Raw genomic sequence first — 24840 nt, 5'->3', positions numbered from 1 at the left:
CATTAGTTACCAGGCTCAAAGTGCAGCCCAAATAAATGCTTCACAGATTTCAAGTAACAGACACATCTTAACATCAACTGTTCAGAGGAGACTGAATCAGGCCTTCATGGTCGAATTGCTTCCAAAAAGGACACCAATAAGAGGCTTGGGCCAAGAAACGCGACCAATGGACATTAGACCGGTGGAAATCTGTCCTTTGATCTGATTCCACATTTGAGATTTTTGGTTCCAACTGTCTTTGTGAGTTGCAAAGTAGGCAAACTGATGATCTATGCATGTGTGGTACCCACTGTGACGTATGGAGAAGATGGTGTGGGGGTGCTTTGCTGGTGACAGTGATTTTAGAATTCAAAGCACACTTAACCGGCATGGCTTCTGCAGCGATACACCATTCCATCTGGTTTGCGCTTAGTGGGACTATCATTTGTTTTTCAAAAGGACATTGACCCAAAACACACTTCCAGGCTGTGTACGGGCTGTTTGACCAAAGAGAGTGCTGGGGAGCCACAGATGACCTGGCCTCCACAATCACCTGACCTCAACCCAATTGAGATGGTTTGGGATGAGTTGAACTGCAGAGTGAAGGAAAAGCAGCCAACAAGTGCTCAGCACATGTGGGAGCTCTTTAAAGACTGTTGGAAAAGCATTCCTCTTGAAGCTGGTTGAGAGAATACCAGGAGTGTGCAAAGCTGTCAAGGCAAAGGGTGGCTACTTTGAAGAATCTCAAATATAAAATATATTTAGATTTGTTTTAACACTTTTTTGGTTACTACCTTATTCCATATGTGTTATTTCATATTTTTGATGTCTTCTCTATTCTAGAATGTAGAAAATAGTCCAACTCAAAACCCTTGAATGAGGTGTGTCTAAATTGTTGTTTTCACTGGTACTGTATGTATTTAAGGTAGAAATCTGACATGGGATGCAAGATCGAAATAAAAGGTTGTAAATCTTTCATAGACGTACTTATCTCCTACCAATATTTACAATTGTTATAGAATTTCATATTTAAGTTGTGAATGTGTGGTATTTGAATCTGCTAATATCAGTGAAATTGAGAGAATCTGAATGATTCAAATCTTGTGAACTTCCTTTTTGGTCACTTCCCTCCAGGTGCAGGTTTCCTTCATCATACCAATATTAGCACACCAAGGACAAAGATACTCAGACCTTGATCTTAATCCCCATTTATCTTGTAAAGTTTTCAAAGACCAACCCAACACGGCCCATGTCATACTGGCCAGAGATGGAAGAGGAAGCGAGACATCCCACAAATGTTCTGTTTCAATGGAAGTCCATGAATTAAGTAGACCAGACCCAGCTGCGATTGAATTGGTGTATATGGTAGAGCCATTCCCTTAAGTAAACTGTAACTGAATTTTTTTCCAATGATGAATGGTCTGAGTGAACTATCTTCAGTTATCCACCATCTTTGATACTGGCATGGAGAATGCACTGAATAAAAGAGGGGAAACAAGTGCAACCAAATATCAATTATGGCTTTAATTTTTTTGTTACAGGTCAGAGGTTAAACAATGTCTAGCAAAGCATACATCATACTGTATTTCGCCCTGCAGACCGTACGGTACAAAAGTGTTATATTCATTAAAGACAATCAGTAGCACAGCACAATCAAGTATTTGTTCTGACAGCATAAACACTGACAATCTTGAATCAGCCTTAGTTGACAGCCTTGGCTGGTAGGATGGCTTCCTTGAGCAGTAGCCAGTCAACGAACCCGGTTGGCATGTAGGACATAGGGATCCAGAAGAGCTTGGCGTCCCACCCTGGCGAGTAGCGGGTGCGAGGACGGACTGCAGCGACAGCGTGCTCCATACAGCTCACCACCTTCATCAGGTCGGCGTCGGACATCTTGGCAAGCTTCTCCCTCATCATCACGTCCACTAGAAGGGACAGGGAAGGTTAGGAACCATGTTACATGTTTGCCTTTAGCTATTCAAGATGGCCACTTTCACTAGAACATCGGGTGAATAATGCTTTCTGAATAGATCAAATCCTTTGAAAGACTGGGTGTCACAGTGGGCAGACAGAATAAAAAAATGGCCATATTTTGCATAGGATAAATAAAACATTTGTGTAAATGGATACATTCTAGAATGTAAGAAAATAAAACTTATATTTACCCTTGTCCAAATAATCAGGTCCATAATCATCTCTGACTTCTTGTGGCATCTTCTCCCACAGCTGCTTGATGCTTTTCCCCAGGACTATCGAGTCAGTCACGGTGGTCTTGAAAAAGCCTGGCTCAATGCAGAGGACTTTGACTCCGAAAGGTACCATGTTTCTCCTGAAAAACAAGGTAACAAAACTTCTGTTACAGGTTTTTATAGTTTCATCAAGTCAAACAGTCAAAGTTGTATTGCTTATGGTTCACCATTGCTAGATTACTGAATATATGTAAAACATTTTTTAAAAACACTGGTAAAAAATATGGCATGGATAGGATAATGTTCTTGTTTCACCTGAGACTGTCATTGAAGGCCTCCACTCCATACTTAGACACAGTGTAAGGTCCTCCGACTGGACTGATCCTGCCGAACACACTGGCTACGTTGACCACGCGACCCCTGGCCTTCTTGATGAGGGGCAGCACACTCAGGGTGACTGCGATGACCCCGTTCAGGTTCACGTCCAGCATGGACTTGTAGTCATCAATGGTCAGCCAATCACAGGGGGCCGAGGGGATGGCCACACCTGCATTGTTCACCACAGCCCATAGGCCTAGAAGGTGACAGGTCATTAGGTAGCTCTATGAACAGCCATTATATTCACAGGTGTTTGGTAAGAAGAGGACATAAGGACAAAGATTCCGGCACTAACATGAATGTCAACTGAACTGGTAATATTGCATAATTTGATTGGTATAACTTGAAACAAATGATGATGATAGGACTGTTTGCTTTTCAATATAAACACTGACACTCACCCCTAGCCCCAACTTTGTCTTTAATCAAAGTGGCTGCTTTGTCGACGCTCTCGTTCTTTTTGACATCCAGGTGGAGGGTGGTGAATCTGCCTGAACAGGCCTTCCTCAGATCTTCCTCTCCCTTCTCTGTGAAGCAGGATGCGATCACACAGAAACCCAGCTCGTCCAGATGTCTGGCCAGTAGGTTGCCGAAACCAGAGTCACACCCCGTGATGTAGACATATTTGTCTCCTTTGTCTGGGACTCTGGGGATCTCCCGGAACCAGCGGTACAGGTAGTAAAACACCACCAGTCCAAGGAGGTACAGAAACATGTCTGGGACAGGATGAGACAGACAGCCTTTTAATAAGTAATCTCTTGTTTATCAACATTTTAAGCTAAAGGTTCTGATCTGTTGTGTCAGCCACATTGCATTAAAAAATTTAAAAAAATTGGGATCTATCGCATCCCACAACTGTCCCAGACTATGTTTTGAATATTTATTTCTCGCACAGAATTGAATAGTCGACTTTTGTACTATGGGGGATAGTAGACATAGGCTAGTGATTTTGCTGTTCGTTAGGCCTACTCATCTTGTTGGCTGATGAAAAGTAAATGTGTACAGTTCTTCCAATATCTTCAATATGCACCTCGGAATTGGATAAGGATGCACATAGTTGCGTCCCCGATGGGTCTGTCTTAACTTAGAGCCGTGTAGATTGCGCAGCACACTCAGGGAGAAGGGCACAACGCAGCACTCTGGGCCTCAAAAAGCATGGATTTTTTAAAGGTGCATTACAGTCACAGGATTCCGCTGTGAAATTCGAGGCATTATCAAGTGCTTGTCATATTGGGAATGAGTTACAATTGGAGTGTGTACACCCTGCGTAAAAAACAAAGCAGAGCTCATGCCTTTTAAGCAACTTTTTTCAAATCATCATTAGAGTCTCATCATGCAACCTTACAATGTATTAAAAATCTAAACAAATAGCCCAACATTTGTAGAACAACTAAAGTTACATTAATAACTCTAAATTAACCATATAGGAGTACCTATTTATTTGTTAACTGCTCAACATGTGTGCACTCTTTCAAATAATTTGGAAAAAATATTTATATTTTATTCAGCTTTGTTCAATTGTCCTCTTCATAATATAAAATAATGCCACGGAATTATAAGTAAATCTTGTCTGCTAAATGAACTAGTATAGCCCAAATCCAATTGGCATAGCCTCAGGACCTAACATACATGAAGGGACCCTTGCGTTATTTCCCATCTGATCAATGAGGATTTCCACATGGCAAATGGACAGTCCCTTACTAGACGTCCGCAGGGGTTATGTTAAAATAGGCCGACAGCCTCGGGTCGCCCTCCGGGGCCCGGGCTTCCGGGAATTCCAAAACTAAAGTTTCCAGGACACTCTGTTCCGCAATATAATTTTGTTTTAATAGAAAATGTTCTCTTGTACTGGAATATTCCACTAGATGGCGACTGGCTGTATATTGCAAATGGATATTTCATCACCAAATGGACATGGCCGTTTCTCGTAAATGGAAAAGACTTCAAAGATGAAACTCGGTGAGCACAGTGGTGACGTCGAGACCACAACGCTCTTTGAGTTAATGCACATTTTGTGCGATTAAAGGTTGAAAACGGTAATACAGCACTAATTTGACCACGTCAAAGTACATAAACCTACGGTGTAAGGAAAAATAGAACTAAACATTTATCTATCGTAGTTCATGATGCTAAAACAAACATGGTGAGACACAGTGTGGGGCTTACAGACACACAGAGCCTGCAATAGTTATCGGCATTCGAACCATCAAAGAACCGCTAGACCTAGAGCTCTGAAACTTTATAAACCTGTTCTAGAGCTTAAGCCAGTAGTGCACAGTGAGATATGTAGCTCTAGAAGGTTCTCAGGCCGAGAAACAGCCTTGTCCATTTGCCATATCTTCAATTCGAAAATGACGACATTTAGAAAAGTCCCAGAATCACAAGACTTGGTGCATTGAAACCGCCTCGGCCCATAGAGATGGACCATACACGTTTCTGGCCGATAGCTCTTTCAGGGGCTAGGTAGCAATGAGAAAGTGCATTTTCAGCACTAATTAAGGTCGCTGCTCGGGCTCTGAATGACCTATAGATCCGAAACTCAGGATTCAGGTCGCCTCAGCTAGGCCTACACATAATGTCAGAACTGGACCCACAGCTCGAATGTAACTATGTTGTTTATGTTTTTTTATGGCTTTAACTGAAGGAGCAACGAATTGTGGGCCGGCTCTGAAATATTTGATAGTTGGCTTCTAAAAGATTTGGACAAAGTGAGTTTGGTGTCAGTATGTATAAGTTTGGTGTCAGAATGATATCTTATTGACTGATGGCTGACTTGATGGCAGTATAATATATTGGCATTGTACATTTTATATTGCAAATGGATAGTGTACATTTCCAATGTATTTAATGAGGGATTTACCATCACTAAATGGACAGGCTGAAATCAACACCAATAAGCGATGGAGTGGAACCACTATCACTTCTAGGCCATCCCGAGTTCAACGAGCCAGACAATTGGGCATTTCAGTAGTATATTAGAGCATGTCCAATTTGTGATGGTAAATGCCTATTGTAATACATTGCAAGTGGACAGTGTACATTTGTACATTTCCAATGTTTTTAATGAGGGATTTACCATCACCAAATGGACGGGCTGAAATCAACACCAACGAGAGAATGGACTGTGTCTATTGCACATATGCTATAATGTCAGTGTGAACATGCTCTTCTGCAAGTTGACAGTGTCCATTGCCAATGTATATCTATAAGGACTTCCCATTACAAAATGGACATGCTGAATTAACACCAATGAGAAATTCTGACTTCCTATGACCAAACATGACAAATAGACCTTATAGGTTGATTTAGGGCTTAACATAGTGATATATATCATTTGGTCAGTATATAGGCCATCTCGACATTATATATGCCATTTGCACATGGTTCACTGACTTTTGGGTTCGGAAGCCGACTTCCTATGATCATATATGGCAAATGGACAAACATAGGCCTTATGGACAAACTCAATAAAATAAGACAAATGTACAGTTGAATTCGGAAGTTTACATACACCTTAAACTCATTTAAATACATTTAAACCCAGTTTTTGACTTCCAGACATTTAATCTGAGTAAAACTTCCCTGTCTTAGGTCAGTTAGGATCATTACTTTATTTTAAGAATGTGAAATGTTTGAATAATAGTAGAGAGAATGATTTATTACAGCTTTTATTTCTTTCATCACATTCCCAGTGGGTCAGACGTTTACATACACTCAGTTAGTATTTGGTAGCATTGCCTTTAAATTGTTTAACTTGGGTCAAACATTTTGGGTAGACTTCCACAATTTTCTCACAATAAGTTGGGTAAATTTTGGCCCATTCCTCCTGACAGAGATGGTGTAACTGAGTCAAGTTTGTAGGCCTCCTTACTCGCACATACTTTTTCAGTTGTGCCCACAAATTTTCTATAGGATTGAGGTCAGGGTTTTGTGATGACCACTCCAATACCTTAACTTTGTTGTCCTTAAGCCATTTTGCCCCAACTTTGGAAGTATGCTTGGGATCACCATTAGCAACCAAGCTTTAACTTCCTGACGATTGTCTTGAGATGTTGCAAGCATCCCCCTTTTCCTGCCAGGACAGGAAAATTGTCTAATTCACGCACTTAAAGAGAAAATACCTGGTCATCCCTACTGTATCTGATCCGGAGGACTCACTAAACACAAATGCTTTGTTTCTAAATTATTTCTGAGTGTTGGAGTGTGCCCCTGGCTATCCGTAAATGTAAAAAACAAGAAAATAGTGCCATGTGGTTTGCTTAATGAAAGGAATTTGAAATGATTTATAATTTAACTTTTGATACTTAGATATATTTTAGCAATTACATTTACTTTTGATACTTAAATATATTTAAGTATATTTTTACTCAAGTAGGATTTTACTGGATGACTTTCACTTTTACTTGGGTCATTTTCTATTAAGGTATCTTTACCTTGAATTATTACTCTATTACATGGATTTATTAGGCTATTTAAAATGTATGGAAGCCAGGAGATGCTAAATGTGTTTATGTTCATTTAATGGTCAATTACTGTGAGACCAATAGTTATTTGCTTAACAATCACTGGCTGACGAAATGTCGTGACCGCCACAGCCCTAGTCACATCTACCCAGCTCCACCCCCCATTCCTCAGTATACCAAACAAAATGCCAGGGTCATCACGGGAAGTTACAGAAATACGCACATTACACAATATGAGGTTAGACATAAATCAAGTGGGATGATAGCACCTGCCTTTTACAGTTCATCACTAATATGCATCCTATAACAGTAGCTTATAGTAATAATATTATTGTAGCTATAAGATAATCAGTAAAATAATTTTAAGATCAACCACATTCAGGGAGAGTTCATTGAAGCGCATGGAATGACAGAGTCAGGATTGAACAGAGCAAGGATCAACACTTATTAATGCCGGTGTTGTGCCTAAGATCTCACCCTGCCCGAATCCCCCTTATTCATTGCTGCGACTTGCTTGCTAGTTGAGATTTCTGCTCTTTCACTTCGTTGTCAGTTAAACCTACATTTCACTGATCTTGGTAGCAGAAAGCATTTTTTTGTCAACAGTTTTCATTTAGGCTATTTGTTTCAAGTGTATGTGGCAGTTCTGGCTTGTATGGCGCTCTGGTCGAACCCCTCCTTTAGCGCCCGCACGCACCCGGGGACGCCCCGTACCATCCCCGGCAAGGTCCCGTTCTGAAATGTTTATTGCTTGCCAACATTTTACTCCCTCTTTGTTTAATATAACACATATACATTAATTATTAATTTCGGTTGCGTGAAGTTTGTCCTATAGAAAGTATTTGACTCTGATGTGTGCTACAGAAAGTATTTGACTCTAGCCACAAAATTAAGGACAATATAAATGGGGAGGGGTTCTGGCACAACACCGGTTTCAATGTGCACTGTGGGCTGTCTTGTGCAATTGCTATTTGTAATCAATTGCAAAACTTGCCAAAGGTCATTTAAACCACAACTAACAAATACTATTAAAAATGTGGTTCAAATAAACTGGAAGGAATAAGTGAAACACTCCTACATTCCCATTTGATTGTAATGTGAATATCATGTTAAATGCAAGCGTTCGATGTTTCAAATAACAAAATATGGAAAGTTAGGGCGCATTACATAATTGAAAGCCCTGCACATTACATAATAATAAACATTTGTTCGATAAATTATGATAGATTATGATTGATAGCCTATCCTCAACTTTTGCATGTTCAAGAAGATTACAGTCTGGTGGAATATTGAAGTCGTACCTGTTGGAGAGGTTCCTTACCAGCGCAACAAAGTAACAGTTTTCAGAAACTACCCAAGACCAAACTCTGCCCGAGGACGTCACATGTCTAGCACTGGCCAATCGGAGCCAAGTTATGTCATTAGAGTTAACAAGGTCAACAATGATTTGATTAGATATCGTTTGGTAGGAACTTCAAACTTCTTAACATCACTCTTGACTCTTGACATACTCATGTAAAGTGTTGGTCTCATGTTTCCTGAGTTGAAATAAAAGATCCCAAAATGTTCCATATGTACAAAAAGCTTATTTATCTCAAATTTTGTGCATACATTTGTTTTCATCCCAATTAGTGAGCATTTCTCCTTTCCCAAGATAATCCATCCTCCTGACAGGTGTGTCATGTCAAAAAGCTGATTAAACAGCATAATCTTTACACAGGTTCACCTTGTGCTGGGGACAATAAAAGGTCATTAAAATGTGCAGTTTCGTCACACAATGCAAGTTTTGAGGGAGCGTGCAATTGCGTGCTGACTGCAGGAATGTCCACCAGAGCTGTTGCCAGATAATTTAATGTTAATTTCTCTACCATAAGCTGCCTCCAACGTCATTTTAGAGAATTTGGCAGTATGTCCAAACGGCCTCACAATGGCAGACCATGTTCAACCACGCCAGCCCAGGACCTCCATATCCGACTTCTTCACCTGCGAGATCGTCTGAGACCAGCCACCCGGACAGCTGATGAAATTTAGTTGTATTTCCGTCTATAATAAAGCCCTTTTGTGGGGAAAAACTCATTCTGATTGGCTGGGCTTTGCTCACAAGTGGATTGGCCTATGCCCACCCATGGCTACTCCCCTGTCCAGTCATGTGATATCCATAGATTAGGGCCTAATTAATTAATTTCAATAGACTGATTTCCTTATATGAACTGTAACTCAATAATATTTCTTGCATGTTGCGTTTATATTTTGGTTCAGTGTAGTTCAACTCAATACTAACTCAAGGTCATGCCTTGTATTACAATGATCACTAGATGGTGGCAAATACTTGTGGGCTATTGAAAATGGGCATTATCAATAATATAAATCATTTCTGCTCATCCTAGGTTCTTAAATGAGGCTGTTTGCTACAGCAGGAAAAGGATCCCACAGCAACAAGAAATGTTCATTATTATGTGGATTATAATTCATGTACATTTTTGTAGGGCTTGATACATTTTTCGTATGGGAAAATCAAGTCTGAAATTTCAAAGTGTAAATTACAATCTTCAGAAGCCTTTTTAAACCTCCAATACACTACAAGTAGGTAGGTCTGATCTAGGCAAGCTGTATTAGTAGTCAGTAAACATGACTATCTGCCAATCCATTTGAATAGCCATAGTTTACAATAGAGCAGGAACAATGCTTGCAGTGGCCTGTAATGGTCTGCAATGTCAATTATCATAATGTTGCTATAATGGGCAACACTACTTACTTTGGGAGTTAATCATCACGTAACAAACTGTTCGCTTATTTGGACATGTTTCACAAGCATGTTTCCAGAACCTTTCCCTCACCTGTCAGTAGCCTTCACAAGCACTGTGTCACAGGCCTATTCAGCTGCTTCCCAATGGTGAGAGAGAACATACCATTTACAGTTGCAATTCACAAACAAAAAGGAAAATTGGTTTGAGTTAAAGTACTACTCCTTGAATAAGGTTGTGGTCTCAAATTGGAAGTGTTGTTGCTCGTTAGTAATGGCTTCCCAACCCCATGAAAGCAAATAAAAGCAACAGTGTTAAGGTAAAACATCCCAGTTAGGAGAAAACCTGTTATGACAAGACTGCTAAAATGCAAATGAAACAGAAATGTATGACCATAATTTCAGACAGATCATATTGGCTTGTTTAGGACTGAAGAGGACAGTAGCCCTGAGGGTGATGACCTGGAAGTTGTTTGACTTAGCTTCAACTCTTGGAAAGTATTCTGTCTTCGCACACGGTTTGTGTTTACATGCAGAAGGGTCGATAAACTGTAATATCTTTAGAAGTAATCAATATGATACGATGAATGTGTAACACTGAGCCCAATCATCGATGGATGTCTTATATATTTTGCCATGGTCTTTGATCACTTAAAAAAAATCCTAGAACAAAAGTAGGCATACCTCAGATTGTGATGGTGATTGTGGCTTAATATCATGACTTGTTATGTATTCTTGAAAATGAATATCTGACATTCTCATAACATCCATTTAGCCCTAATTTATGGTCGAAAGTAAGAAAAACACACATCACCGTGTGTGCAATTGCAAGTGTAAAACCCTGATATGCAAGTGATTTGACCTGATTCCTTTTCATTGCAAGGAGAGCTATGTAGTCTGGATTGTTTTTTGTACCATGCTCTCTCCTACTCTTTGCATAGCTGGGTCATCGGCCCCTTGGGCAGTGCGAGCCGACAGGACACTTACCTCTAAACACGATCGTATGACCCCAAGTTCCAGCCTGGACCTGGCTTGTTTGTTCAATAAGTACGTGGTGCAGAGGGCCTCAGCCTCTTCCAGCCCACAGTTACCCTATCAGTCTATTCTTTACCCACTATCAGTGACCACCTACCATCTCTACAAACACACAGTGGTGGCACCAGGCTGTCAGGTGGACTCGGCTGCACATGTCTTAGTACGGACTGGAGACCATTAGTGTACTGTACAATTGGATTGGCTATAATGTAAAGAAGCAGAATCCAAAAGGATTTTAGTGCAAAGAGGAGATACGTTGTTTTTTTATTGGATTTGGGAAACAACAAGTTGGTAGGTATCTCAGTGACAATACAATACATTTCAAATGGGATGTATTTTGGCTTTGTAATTTATTTTTATTATATATCTTTCCTCTTACAAATGTATTGTAGACAGTCCAGGATGCCTGCCGGATCAGTGAAATTATACAGCATCAAAAAGCTGGGAGAAGAAAACAATGGTTTTGATGAAGGTACACCTGCATAAATATGATTATGTTCAATGCATCATTTTACTGTCATTTCCCTGACATAAACAATGCTTTTGAAAAGTATAATATTTCTTTATCATCTCTTTATTACAGAACCGAACGACGCATACATGTAAGTGCATCTTCCTCAGATTTAAAAAACAAACACTTGTCATGACTTATATTCTGTGTGGTTTGTGTTCTTGTTGGTAAAATTGATAAAATAAACAAAAGAAGTTTATGGATTTTAACATTTAACCAGGCAAGTCAGTTAAGAACAAATTCTTATTTACAATGATGGCCTACCCTGGCCAAACCTGGACAATTGTGCGCCACACTATGGGACTCCCAATCCCAGCCGGTTGTGATACAGCCTGGAATCGAACCAGGGTCTGTAGTGACGCCTCTAACACTGAGATGCGGTGCCTTAGACCACTGCGCCACTCTGGAGCCGATTTCCTATAATGTTTCTCAGAATTGTGACACATAAAAACAAGGTCACATTTAAATAATAGTATGTTCTTTTTTTATTTGCTGCAGGATGATGGGGAACCCGAAACAGGACACAAAGTAAGTCTCTCTTCTCCCCTTACATTATTCCCCCTCCATGTCCTTTAGGCTTTGACTCATTTCTCTGTGATTGTCCCAGGTCTCCAAACAAGAAGAAGGAAGCTGCTATCAGGATTGGCTTCTTTCAGCTGGTGAAGTATTTTATTTGTGTTTCTTTTCATAGAGATGAAACAAAACAGTATCTAGCTCTATGGTTCCTTCAGTGAATTCCCTGTGTGGTTGTGTTGTGTTGTGTGAAGGTCACATGCAGATGTTTTTATGTTATCTCATGTGTGGGAGAGCTGGTTCATAACTCCTATACATAAGAACTTTAAACCACAACTGGATTGGAAATCTTCAGAAACGGGTATAAGAATGGTAGTACAATATGAGAATGGAGCTTCATGGGCCAGACGTATCACACACAGGCAGGTTCCAATGGGGTGCCTTTGTTGTGGCAATGACAATATTAAAATCTACATGGTTGCAGTGATTAAAGCATGCATATTTTGTCCAGGTAGTACATACTGAGACGGTAGGTCAGATTATCACAACACGTGTTGTGATGACTGATCCATTGGTTGGTTGTGTGTGTGTGTGTGTGTTTGGTGTGTGTGTGTATTTGCAGTTCCGTTTCGCCACATGCCGGGAGATCCTGATGATGGTGGGGGGTAGTGTGTGTGCCTTCCTCCACGGTTCCGCCCAGCCTCTCATGCTGCTGGTGTTCGGGATGCTCACCGACACCTTCATCGAGTACGACATTGAGTTACAGGAGCTCCTGGACCCCAGGAAGGAATGTATCAACAACACCATACAGTGGAAGAACCAGTCAGCATGGACAGACTGGCTGGACAGCAATAACACTGATAAGATGAAGAATTTAACATGCGGGTAAGTCCTATTCGTTGCTGCGCACAAGAGTAGGACATTGCTGTACATGGAATTTCTATATCAAGGATTAAGGATAGAAAGATGTATTTTATTTGACAACTATAGTAGCCTACTGTCATGGGCACAGGGAAAATTGTCTCTTTATGTATTTTAGGGTAAGGTTAGGGTCTTCTTGTTGTCTCAAGCTGTTGTCTTTTGTAATTTGTGTACAGATGTAGACTCTTAATTTGCAGGAAAACTTTCCTGCGATGCATGACATGTAAAACCTGTAGTGTATTCAAGGTTTAATAAAGCTTCTGATGGCTATAATTCCACTTTGAAATGTCAGACTTGATTTTCCCTTACAACAAAATGTAACAACCCCTACAAAAATGTAAATTAATTAAAATCCACATAATAATTCACATTCCCTGTAACTGCAGGATTATTTTCCTGCTGGAGCAAACTGGCTGAAATTAAAATCCTACATCTGTATGACACTCATTTTCAGGCTCCTGGACATTGAGTATGAGATGACCAATTTTGCTTACTATTACGTTGCCATTGGATGCGCAGTTTTCTTGCTAGGATACCTTCAAGTAAGTATATCGTTTGCATCAACATACTGAGTTCAAGCAGTTTGATGACAGAGCGCTAGATCTCGATTGCTTTGAATGCCTTATTTCTCTTTTAGATCTCGTTGTGGGTGACGTCTGCAGCGCGACAGATCCAGATCATCAGAAAGATGTACTTCAGGAAGGTGATGAGGATGGAGATCGGCTGGTTCGACTGCAACTCGACTGGAGAGTTAAACACACGCATGTCAGAGTAAGAGAAAAACACAGACCAAATTCCCCTGTTAGGTTTTAATAGAAACATTTCTGGGAACATTTGCATTTCCTAACATGCTTAGGACCAGTACAGATGTAGGATCTTAATTTGATCACTCTTTAGTTGCTGAGAATTTTCCTGCACAGCAGGAAATATAAAATTGTAGTGTATTTGAGTTTTAAAAAGAACTGTTAGGGAAATTCTGCAGTTCTATAAAGTATACAGGTACTCGGATCCAATAATTTTGTTCCCTGGTTGTGGCGTTGAAATTTCAGACTTTATTTGCCCTAACAAAACATGTATTAATTCCTACAAAAATGTCCATTAATTATGGTCCACATAATAATTCACATTGCCTGTTGCTGCAGGATTATTTTTCTGCTTTAGCAAACTGGCCCAAATTAAGAATATATATCTGTAGTTGTTCTTGAATTTGACCTGACCTGGAAAAACGCTAATGACTCTCATGTCTCTGTCTGTGGTGTGCTCCGCTATTTCACAGTGACATCAACAAGATCAATGACGCCATTGCGGATCAAGTGAGCATCTTTATCCAGCGCTTCACCACCTTCGTGTGCGGTTTTGCAATGGGCTTTGTGAAGGGATGGAAGTTAACGCTCGTCATCATCGCAGCCAGCCCTCTAATTGGAGTCGGGGCCGCCCTCATGGCTCTGGTAGGATGGTCAATGTCAATCAATGTGGTCACTTCCTGTCCCAATAAACTGAAACGGTCCCTTTCCTTCCCTCCTCTCCGTTTAACTCTGTTAGGAATGGATAGATGAAAGCAATTTACTAGTGGTCACTTAGTAAAGGAGACAATGAAAGTTAAAGGCGACAAGGAAAGCTCATTTATGAGTATTAGGACTAGGCCTATAACTTACATTGTTAATTTACTATGTGTCGATTCTCAATGAGCTCCATTGATGTGGGAGTTAGTAAGTGTACTGTACTGACTGCACCTTTCTACCTACCACCTCTGCTCTCGTCTAGTTTGTGGCCAAGCTGACGGGTCAGGAGCTGCAGGCCTATGCTAAGGCTGGAGCCGTGGCCGACGAGGTGCTCACCTCCATCAGAACAGTGGCTGCTTTCGGAGGAGAGCTAAAGGAAGTGGAAAGGTAATATAATAGCATGGCAGAAACTGACCTAACAATTTCTCCTTTAGCTATTTGCTGAATTTGTAAGTGCCAATACTCGCCAGACAGATTTGGCATTCTTTACCTTGATCAACCTCACTATATACTGTTAAATTCCATTCATTGTTTTCTCCTTAAGGGGCAACTAGTAGCACCACCTTACATATTATATTGAGTGCTGGGCCTCTATCCCAGTTTAAAGGGACTCTCCAGAACTTTTGTATAATTTCAGCAAGTCGTTTTGAAAGTAGTGCTCACGAGCCAAAACAGGCCCCTGTTTTTTGTGTACTACGTCATCCAATTGTATAATTCCAATCCTGCAAAAAAAAAAATCACAAGTGTTTGTTGGATTTTGTATGATATGTTACGATTTTGTCGTGCTTAAGATCCCGGATTGCATCTTTAACCCTCTGTCCCTTTCTCTCTCTCTCCCAGGTATGACAAGAACCTGATCTCAGCTCAGCGTTGGGGCATCAGGAAGGGCCTGATCATGGGCTTCTTCACAGGCTACATGTGGTTTATCATCTTCCTGTGTTACGCCCTGGCCTTCTGGTACGGATCCAGCCTAGTGGTGGACACACAGGAGTACAGCCCCGGAACACTGTTACAGGTGCTATTTAGTAAACATACGGCCAACACCATGAAGTATATGTAGTTCAGCTATAGACTGTGAATCAAATTTCTTTGGTTTATGAATGAATAATAAACGGTAAGAGCTTAAAACATAATGATCCACCTCATCTGTCCTGTGCATCTGTCTTGTCTGTCATCGCAGGTTTTCTTTGGTGTGCTGATAGCAGCCCTGAACTTAGGGCAGGCATCTCCATGTCTGGAGGCATTTGCTGCAGGAAGAGGAGCTGCTACCATCATCTTTGAGACCATCGACAGGGTGGGAATCTCAACATTGTTGGAGAATTTCATTGAGCATTCAATTCACTGTGTGTGTGTAAGCTCACTTTACACAGCCCTGGGGGTTAACACTGCCATTTGTCTGGCTGTGTCACTGTGCCTAGGAGCCGGACATCGACTGCCTCTCAGAAGCAGGGTACAAACTGGACAAGGTCAAAGGGGACATTGAGTTCCATAACGTCACCTTTCACTACCCATCCAGACCTGAAGTCGTGGTACTGTGGCTTAGTATTTCCTATAACGACGACATGCATCTGATTATTGTGGAATATTTCCGTAAAGATGCAGTCTGTAATTTGCTTTGTGTCTTGCCAGATCCTGGACAAGCTGAGTGTAGCAGTGAATTCTGGCGAGACGACCGCCTTTGTGGGGCCCAGTGGAGCTGGGAAGAGTACCGCCGTGCAGCTCATCCAACGTTTCTATGACCCCAAGGAGGGCATGGTATGTTATCTTCCCTGACATATATTTAACATGATGTAACACATTAGTAAAATAATACTACTTCTATCAGTACAAAAGTGCACCTCCACTAAAGTGTATCACTGAGAGAGTCTTTAGAGGAAATAGTGTAGAGACATTTTAAATGTCCCTTTTTTTCTCCCTCCCATTCTATCTTTCTCCTTGTTTATGCCTTGTCTCAGGTGACCTTGGATGGCCATGACATCAGAGGCCTGAACATCCAATGGCTACGCTCGTTGATGGGCGTCGTGGAGCAGGAGCCTGTGCTGTTTGCCACAACCATCGCAGAGAACATCCGCTACGGTCGCCCCGGAGTCAACCTGGATGACATCATCCACGCCACCAAGGAGGCTAATGCCTACAACTTTATCATGGACCTACCACAGGTGAGGTTGACAGCATTTAGCGTGCTATACATTGAGGGCTAGTGTAACCGGTGTGAAATGGCTAGCTAGTTAGCTGGGGGAGACCTTGAAGTAGTTGTTTCGCGGCTTTTATGGAGCAATAGGTAACGATGCTTCGAGGGTGTCAGTTGTTGATGTGGGCAGAGGGTCCCTGGTTCAAGCCCAGGCAGGGGCGAGGAGAGGGACGGAAGGAAAACTGTTACACTAACATGACAACGATAGTCCGGTCTGGAACCCAGACTACTTATTTGTGACTTTTGTCTCCAGTGTTTTTCAAAGGCTTAAAAATGTCAACATCTACTGTCTACTGTCTATCTACTGTCACATGGCCTTTCAGTTCAATGACATAAAGACTTGTGATTGGTGAAACAGAAATTTGACACGCTGGTGGGAGAGGGTGGAGGTCAGATGAGCGGCGGTCAGAAGCAGCGTATCGCCATCGCCCGGGCCTTGGTCAGGAACCCCCGGATCCTACTGCTGGACATGGCCACCTCCGCTCTGGACAATGAGAGTGAGGCTGTGGTACAGGAGGCACTGGACAAAGTGAGTGGGCTGCATCCCAAATAGCACCATATTCCCTAAATAAAGCAGGAAGTGACCAGGAAGTATCTCTGCTAGGATCAATTCATTATAGTAATAATAGTTAGGATAACTCTGATGATAGATTGTGTTCCTGTATCATCTTTCATACAACAGGATCAGACCTAAGTATGTGACAAATGGTAGAAAAACAACCATGAAAATAACCATATTTACAGTAGCCAGGTAGGATAACGGTCTCGTGTTTATCTCCTATAAGGTACGCAATGGCCGCACCACCATCTCCATAGCCCATCGCCTGTCCACCATTAAGAACGCGGACGTGATCGTGGGCTACGAGCATGGGCGGGCGGTGGAGAGGGGCAAGCATGATGAGCTGCTGGAGAGGAAGGGTGTTTACTTCACTCTGGTCACCCTACAAAGCCAAGGAGACAAGGCTCTCAACCAGAAGGCCAGACAGAGTAGGTCCCTATGAGATCAATGCATCCCCATCCTCTGCCAAAATTCTAAAGTTGACTTGCTCACACTTTTGTCAACATAAAAAGTATTAAGAGAGAAATGAATGTGCAGGAACACTTTTAACAAAACATTTCTTAAAACATTTTGTATAATAACCTCCTTCCTTTTGCCTGTGTCAGTGGCGGGGAATGACGAGCCAGAGCCGAAGAGTTTATCCAGGGCCGGGAGTTACAGGGCCAGTTTCAGGTACTGTAGAACTACGTCTCTCATGATGCACTTCACATCCTTTTCACAAGGCCTCACTCATATCTGGTTACAGTGAATCCGACACACATCTGGGTTGCACGGCAGACATTTTGTGCCAGAATGCTGACTGACGGTGTCATTTTGCGTCTCGGTAGTGCGTTGACTTGGTGCTTGTCTGTTGTTGTGCAGATCCTCAATCAGGAAGAGGACCCGCTCACAGCTGTCCAACCTCATTCCAGAAGCAGAATCCTTCATATCTCAGGCAGACGCTGGCAAGGTCTGTGTGTGTGTTTTTGTGTGTGTTTTTGTGTGAGAGAGAGAGAGAGAGAGAGAGAGGGAGAGAGGGAGAGAGGGAGAGAGGGAGAGAGAGAGAGAGAGAGAGAGAGAGAGAGAGAGAGAGAGAGAGAGAGAGAGAGAGAGAGAGAGGTAATCTACAGTTTACATGTGTGCATTTGTTATGCATGTATCCATAGTCCATACACGTGTGTGTATATATATATATATATATATATATATATATATATATATATATATATGTCTTAATGTGTCCAGAGTGCCTTTGTGGAGGAGGAAGAGGTGGAGGAGCAAGTTGAGCCTGCTCCAGTGACCAGGATCCTGAAGTACAATGCCCCTGAATGGCCCTACATGCTGTTTGGAACCATCGGAGCTGCTGTCAACGGAGGAGTCAACCCAGTGTACTCTCTGCTCTTCAGTCAGATTCTGGCAGTAAGGTGGAGGGCTCTAGTATTGACCAAGACAGTCTTCATCGAATATCGGTTCATTAGCTTAATCAGTGTATGTGTGTGTTGCTGTAGACATTCTCCATACCAGACCCAGAGGCTCAGAGGAGGGAGATCAATGGCATCTGCATGTTCTTTGTGCTGGTCGGAGTGACTTCCTTCATCACCCAGATGCTCCAAGTACATGTCCCTCCCTCCCTCCCTCCCTCCCTCCCTCCCTCCCTCCCTCCCTCCCTCCCTCCCCCTCCCTCCCTCCCTCCCTCCCTCCCTCCCTCCCTCCCTCCCTCCCTCCCTCCCTCCCTCCCTCCCCCTCCCTCCCTCCCATCCTTTATGTTCACCTTTCTTAATCTTCACATCAACCGGATCCTTTCTCCTGCTTCTCTAAACTCTGTCATTCATTTCCCTTAACCTGATCTGATGGTGTCGGTGTCTCCCCCAGGGCTATGCCTTCTCTAAGTCTGGGGAGCTGCTGACAAGGCGCTTGAGGAGGATGGGTTTCCACGCCATGTTGGGTCAGGAGGTGGGCTGGTTTGATGACCACAGGAACAGCCCCGGGGCTCTGACCACACGGCTGGCCACTGATGCCTCCCAGGTCCAAGGGGTCAGTATGGACCTCATATAGTCCTCATAGAGGGCAGTTACCAGACCCCAGACCAAATAGTACTAGTGTCTTTCAAATACTTGATTTAATGGAGTGCTATGGAACTAATGCAGCAGACCCAAAAGACAACCTCACCCATCTGGCATTCTGGGTAAATAACCTATTCCGAACCCAAATTGATTGATTGATACCGCACCCCCATTCTCTCCTAGGCCACTGGCTCTCAGATCGGAATGATCGTTAACTCTCTGACCAACATTGGCGTTGCCGTCATCATTTCCTTCTACTTCAGCTGGAAGCTCAGCCTGGTCATCTTGTGCTTTCTGCCATTCCTGGCTTTGTCCGGAGGCTTCCAGGCTAAGATGCTCACTGGCTTCGCCAAGCAGGACAAACAGGCCATGGAGGATGCAGGACGGGTAGGCTACAGTACTCCACCGACTCACTGGCCAGGGCTGTTTGTAACACAGGCTGGAGTCACATAGTGCTACTGTGACTGGAAGTGAATTGTCATTGAAGCAAGGCTGTACGCTAACTTCTCACATGAGTTATCAATACGTTATCAACATGTGTCTCGAGAGCTTCTGTTAGGGTCATTCAAGCAAAGTCACGACCACAGAACTTCCCTTGTGTCAGATTGTAAGATATTTCAGCCTGTAACTATTGTAATGTCTGTTATAGACATCAGGTGAGCTCTTCCTGAAACCTCCTCACAGTAGACCCACTGGAGAGCTTATCTTACAGTGTGGTAGAGATAATGCGTGTAGTCCCTGTACTGTAGACAGTTCCTACTTCCTGTTCTAGACTTACAAGGTGGTAGTGGTGGGTGGTTGTGACATCTCTGTGTTATCCTTTGTAGATCTCTGGCGAGGCCCTGAACAACATCCGCACCATCGCGGGGCTGGGGAAGGAACAGCGCTTTGTGGAGATGTACGAGGCTCACCTGGAGGCTCCGTACCAGGCCGCCAAGCAGAAGGCCAAGGTGTACGGCGCCTGCTACGGCTTCGCCCAGTGTGTCGTCTTCATGGCCAACAGCGCCTCCTACAGGTTTGGAGGGTACCTGGTGCGCCAGGAGGGCCTCCACTTCAGCCTGGTCTTCAGGTGAGAGAAACTGTCTGCCTGCCTGTCCGTCTGCCTGTCTGCCTGCATACCTGTCAACAATATAAACAGACCATGAAATCACATTGTCCAAGATGTATTGTACTACCACCACCACCTTTGTTTATTTCTTTATATGAACTTGACTAAACCCCATTGTCTCTCTGTGATTGGTTCAGAGTGATCTCAGCCATAGTGACCAGTGGCACAGCGCTGGGCCGAGCCTCTTCCTACACCCCAGATTACGCCAAAGCCAAGATCTCAGCTGCCCGTTTTTTCCAGCTCCTCGACCGTGTGCCAAAGATCCGCGTCTACAGCAACGAGGGGGACAAATGGGTACATGTCACCCGCGCACGCACACACAAACACACACTCACTCTCTCTCTCGCTCACGCCCCCCTCTCTCTCTCGTCCAGCCTGATTTCAGAGGGAACTTAGAGTTCATTGACTGTAAGTTCACGTACCCGACCCGGCCAGACATCCAGGTGCTGAACGGCCTCAATGTGTCGGTAAAGCCCGGCCAGACGCTGGCCTTCGTGGGAAGCAGCGGCTGTGGGAAGAGCACCAGCGTCCAGCTACTGGAGAGATTCTATGACCCCGACCAGGGCAAAGTGGTGAGTCCTCAGTTTATCTCAGCAGCACGCAATATCCCCATATACAGTGCCTTGCGAAAGTATTCGGCCCCCTTGAACTTTGCGACCTTTTGCCACATTTCAGGCTTCAAACATAAAGATATAAAACTGTATTTTTTTGTGAAGAATCAACAACAAGTGGGACACAATCATGAAGTGGAACGACATTTATTGGATATTTCAAACTTTTTCAACAAATCAAAAACTGAAAAATTGGGCGTGCAAAATTATTCAGCCCCCTTAAGTTAATACTTTGTAGCGCCACCTTTTGCTGCGATTACAGTTGTAAGTCGCTTGGGGTATGTCTCTATCAGTTTTGCACATCGAGAGACTGAACTTTTTTTCCCATTCCTCCTTGCAAAACAGCTCGAACTCAGTGAGGTTGGATGGAGAGCATTTGTGAACAGCAGTTTTCAGTTCTTTCCACAGATTCTCGATTGGATTCAGGTCTGGACTTTGACTTGGCCATTCTAACACCTGGATATGTTTATTTTTGAACCATTCCATTGTAGATTTTGCTTTATGTTTTGGATCATTGTCCTGTTGGAAGACAAATCTCCGTCCCAGTCTCAGGTCTTTTGCAGACTCCATCAGGTTTTCTTCCAGAATGGTCCTGTATTTGGCTCCATCCATCTTCCCATCAATTTTAACCATCTTCCCTGTCCCTGCTGAAGAAAAGCAGGCCCAAACCATGATGCTGCCACCACCATGTTTGACAGTGGGGATGGTGTGTTCAGGCTGATGAGCTGTGTTGCTTTTACGCCAAACATAACGTTTTGCATTGTTGCCAAAAAGTTCAATTTTGGTTTCATCTGACCAGAGCACCTTTTTCCACATGTTTGGTGTGTCTCCCAGGTGGCTTGTGGCAAACTTTAAACAACACTTTTTATGGATATCTTTAAGAAATGGCTTTCTTCTTGCCACTCTTCCATAAAGGATTTGTGCAATATACGACTGATTGTTGTCCTATGGACAGAGTCTCCCACCTCAGCTGTAGATCTCTGCAGTTCATCCAGAGTGATCAAGGGCCTCTTGGCTGCATCTCTGATCAGTCTTCTCCTTGTATGAGCTGAAAGTTTAGAGGGACGGCCAGGTCTTGGTAGATTTGCAGTGGTCTGATACTCCTTCCATTTCAATATTATCGCTTGCACAGTGCTCCTTGGGATGTTTAAAGCTTGGGAAATCTTTTTGTATCCAAATCCGGCTTTAAACTTCTTCACAACAGTATCTCGGACCTGCCTGGTGTGTTCCTTGTTCTTCATGATGCTCTCTGCGCTTTTAACGGACCTCTGAGACTATCACAGTGCAGGTGCATTTATACGGAGACTTGATTACACACAGGTGGATTGTATTTATCATCATTAGTAATTTGGATCATTCAGAGATCCTCACTGAACTTCTGGAGAGAGTTTGCTGCACTGAAAGTAAAGGGGCTGAATAATTTTGCACGCCCAATTTTTCAGTTTTTGATTTGTTAAAAAAGTTTGAAATATCCAATACATGTCGTTCCACTTCATGATTGTGTCCCACTTGTTGTTGATTCTTCACAAAAAAATACAGTTTTATATCTTTATGTTTGAAGCCTGAAATGTGGCAAAAGGTCGCAAAGTTCAAGGGGGCCGAATACTTTCGCAAGGCACTGTATGTCTCTAGAGGTATAAAGAGGGTAGGGGTATCCTGGGAGCTGGATTAGTTCACAGGAAAGTTGACTGGATTTTCCACGTTGCATTGCAGATTATTGATGGCCATGACTCGACTCAGGTCAACGTCTCGTACCTGCGCTCCAAGATCGGCATCGTATCCCAGGAGCCCATTCTGTTTGACTGCAGCATCGGAGACAACATCAAGTACGGAGACAACCTGCGCGAAGTCAGCATGAATGACATCATCTCCGCATCCAAGAATGCCCAGCTCCACGACTTTGTCATGACACTACCTGAGGTAATGCTGCTGTCAGTGTACTAACTTAAAACAACACTGTCAGTGTACTAACTTAAAACAACACTGTCAGTGTACTAACTTAAAACAACACTGTCAGTGTACTAACTTAAAACAACACTGTCAGTGTACTAACTTAAAACAACACTGTCAGTGTACTAACTTAAAACAACACTGTCAGTGTACTAACTTAAAACAACACTGTCAGTGTACTAACTTAAAACAACACGGTCAGTGTACTAACTTAAAACAACACTGTCAGTGTACTAACTTAAAACAACACGGTCAGTGTACTAACTTAAAACAAGACACAATTGCAAGTTTGTAGCACCATTAGGAAGGAAACGCCAACGATTTAGATATGGCATTTAAATCAGTTGTGGCCAGTTATTCTAACATCTTCGTTTCTATCAAAGATACCTGCACACTAAGATCCAAATACAAATGTCCAGTTTCTGTGCCAAACTTCTAGTCACAAAAACTCTGTCGCAGTATACCCTGCATCTGTAGCCCTTTGTCTGACACAGTAGTCTTTAAAGTTTGAATTTCTCCCTTTAGAAATACGACACCAACGTAGGTTCCCAGGGCTCCCAGCTCTCTCGGGGACAGAAGCAGCGTATAGCAATCGCCAGGGCGATCATCCGCGACCCTAAGATCCTGCTACTGGACGAAGCCACTTCAGCCCTGGACACGGAGAGCGAGAAGGTAATGTCTCCATGACAACCGCCTGTCATCACCACAAGCCGGAGAAGAAGTCCTGAACCTGATAAGGATAGATTCAATTTATACAGATATTTCAATTCCAAATAGCTTTAGAATTGGTACGAGGCGAGGCAAGCATGCAATTTGCCTGAATGGGGCAGAGGCAGTAATCAAGTAATCATGGTGAGTCATGGGTGATTGTGAAATCAGCTAAAAGCTTTGTGTGTGTGTGTGTGTGTGTGTGTGTGTGTGTGTGTATGCGTGCGTGCGTTACAGACGGTGCAAGAGGCGCTGGATAAAGCGAGGGAGGGCCGAACCTGCATCGTCATCGCCCACCGTCTCTCCACCATCCAGAACTCTGACATCATCGCCGTTATGTCCAGGGGCTTCGTCATCGAACAGGGACCACATGACCAGCTCATGGCTCTCAAAGGGGCCTATTACAAACTTGTCACCACCGGTGCACCAATCAGCTAACTCCTCAGGGTTATAGGAGCCAAACCAGGAAATGCCTGTTCAGGTTATCACACCGGGTCATATAGTATTTATTTTGCAGAAGGAATCAGGTCAACCGTCACACATTCTTTAGTTTGAATTGGTCATGCTGTGTATTCATTCGTTGTCGTTACATTTAAACAGAACTATGGCTGGTATGCATTCATTACTTGTACATACTGTGGTGTACAACATGAAGGATTAGTTCAATGACTTTGTTGAAGAAATGTATTCAAGGTGGGCTTTCCCGGGGTTCATAATTCTGCTCTATTAATGGTCGTACATTGACACAGGTCCGAGTGGCTACCTTTTGTATATTAGACTTTGGACTTTTTTGTTGTTGTAATTAACTGTATTGAATAAGAATAAATAAATAAATATCTACACTGAGGGTATGAAGTAACTGTTTACGATTGTCGACCGTTTGTGCTGTGCTTACCATTATACATTTGTGATTTTAAAATGTTTTTGATTTTAAATTGAACCTTTATTCTTTGAACCAAATATGGTGCATTTAAATTGCTTGCAGACGATTATACATTCTATAACAGTTGATTTTCCTTAGTCAAAGGTTAAGGTAACAGACTCATTGAAGAGCCTGGGACAGACTAGTACCACAGACTAGTACTACAGACTAGTACGGCAGACTAGTACTACAGTATTCTCTACATCGGGTCTTGTTGACGCTTCCATGACTGACACCGTGACGCCCTGACCTGACACCTGGATGAGATTTGCTGCATCCATCCATCAGAGGTAAAAGTGTGATCACACCGCTCTGACCTTAAGGAATGGAGTCTTCATCAGTGCATCCCAGATTCCCAGCACCCAGACAGGGGTGAATCAGTATGCCGGTGAAGCAATATAATCTTTCCTGGCTCTCTGTTCACATTCCGTACACTTAGAGGACACTGTTTTACTTTGTGCCATGTAGCGTCAATACAATATTGATTGATACCGGCGCGCCTTAGACAGGTCCTG

At 42.9% G+C, this 24840-nt stretch overlaps 2 protein-coding genes across 3 annotated transcripts; one reads left to right on the top strand and one right to left on the bottom strand.

Annotated features, from left to right (window-relative positions):
- Nucleotides 1-1488: 1488 nt before the first annotated feature.
- Nucleotides 1489-8914, bottom strand: LOC124008627 (retinol dehydrogenase 7-like). Of its 2 annotated transcripts, none has more exons than XM_046320081.1 (5): nucleotides 8878-8914; nucleotides 2948-3262; nucleotides 2484-2742; nucleotides 2145-2308; nucleotides 1489-1904 (listed from the first exon to the last, which is right to left on the bottom strand). In XM_046320081.1, exons 1-5 carry the CDS (start codon nucleotides 8897-8899, stop codon nucleotides 1681-1683), a joined length of 984 nt encoding a protein of 327 aa, XP_046176037.1. In that variant the 5' UTR covers nucleotides 8900-8914; the 3' UTR covers nucleotides 1489-1680. The 2 variants fall into 2 exon arrangements, with proteins under 2 accessions (XP_046176037.1, XP_046176038.1); XM_046320082.1 differs by lacking the exon at nucleotides 8878-8914 and adding an exon at nucleotides 8311-8445.
- A 1905-nt stretch (nucleotides 8915-10819) lies between these two features.
- On the top strand, nucleotides 10820-24267 carry LOC124008555 (bile salt export pump-like). The gene is made up of 29 exons (XM_046319923.1): nucleotides 10820-11078; nucleotides 11180-11259; nucleotides 11371-11389; nucleotides 11797-11826; nucleotides 11906-11957; nucleotides 12434-12696; nucleotides 13187-13274; nucleotides 13370-13503; nucleotides 14009-14180; nucleotides 14497-14621; nucleotides 15075-15249; nucleotides 15415-15528; nucleotides 15653-15763; nucleotides 15864-15989; nucleotides 16190-16393; nucleotides 16784-16954; nucleotides 17211-17412; nucleotides 17590-17656; nucleotides 17846-17933; nucleotides 18209-18382; nucleotides 18472-18576; nucleotides 18836-18997; nucleotides 19210-19413; nucleotides 19854-20095; nucleotides 20272-20428; nucleotides 20509-20706; nucleotides 22459-22665; nucleotides 23221-23367; nucleotides 23641-24267. Exons 2-29 carry the CDS (start codon nucleotides 11190-11192, stop codon nucleotides 23839-23841), a joined length of 4008 nt encoding a protein of 1335 aa, XP_046175879.1. The 5' UTR covers nucleotides 10820-11078; nucleotides 11180-11189; the 3' UTR covers nucleotides 23842-24267.
- Nucleotides 24268-24840: the final 573 nt, after the last annotated feature.

Source organism: Oncorhynchus gorbuscha, linkage group LG21 (assembly GCF_021184085.1).
Source record: "Oncorhynchus gorbuscha isolate QuinsamMale2020 ecotype Even-year linkage group LG21, OgorEven_v1.0, whole genome shotgun sequence".
NCBI lineage: Eukaryota > Metazoa > Chordata > Actinopteri > Salmoniformes > Salmonidae > Oncorhynchus > Oncorhynchus gorbuscha.
The sequence above is the reverse complement of the archived record's forward strand: the minus strand, read 5'-3'. Positions and strand labels throughout refer to the sequence as shown.

What these genes read in the sequence shown, in the direction of transcription:
- LOC124008627 (XM_046320081.1), bottom strand. Translation starts at nt 8,899, where the DNA reads ATGACGTTGGAGGCAGCTTATG. An exon ending in AGACAAAGTTGGGGCTAGGG is followed by an intron (nt 2,743 to 2,947) that starts GTGAGTGTCAGT and finishes GTCACCTTCTAG; the next exon opens with GCCTATGGGCTGTGGTGAAC. An exon ending in GCCTTCAATGACAGTCTCAG is followed by an intron (nt 2,309 to 2,483) that starts GTGAAACAAGAA and finishes CTTGTTTTTCAG; the next exon opens with GAGAAACATGGTACCTTTCG.
- LOC124008555 (XM_046319923.1), top strand. Translation starts at nt 11,190, where the DNA reads ATGCCTGCCGGATCAGTGAAATTATACAGCATCAAAAAGCTGGGAGAA. An exon ending in AACCCGAAACAGGACACAAA is followed by an intron (nt 11,827 to 11,905) that starts GTAAGTCTCTCT and finishes TGATTGTCCCAG; the next exon opens with GTCTCCAAACAAGAAGAAGG. An exon ending in TTGTCATGACACTACCTGAG is followed by an intron (nt 22,666 to 23,220) that starts GTAATGCTGCTG and finishes TTCTCCCTTTAG; the next exon opens with AAATACGACACCAACGTAGG.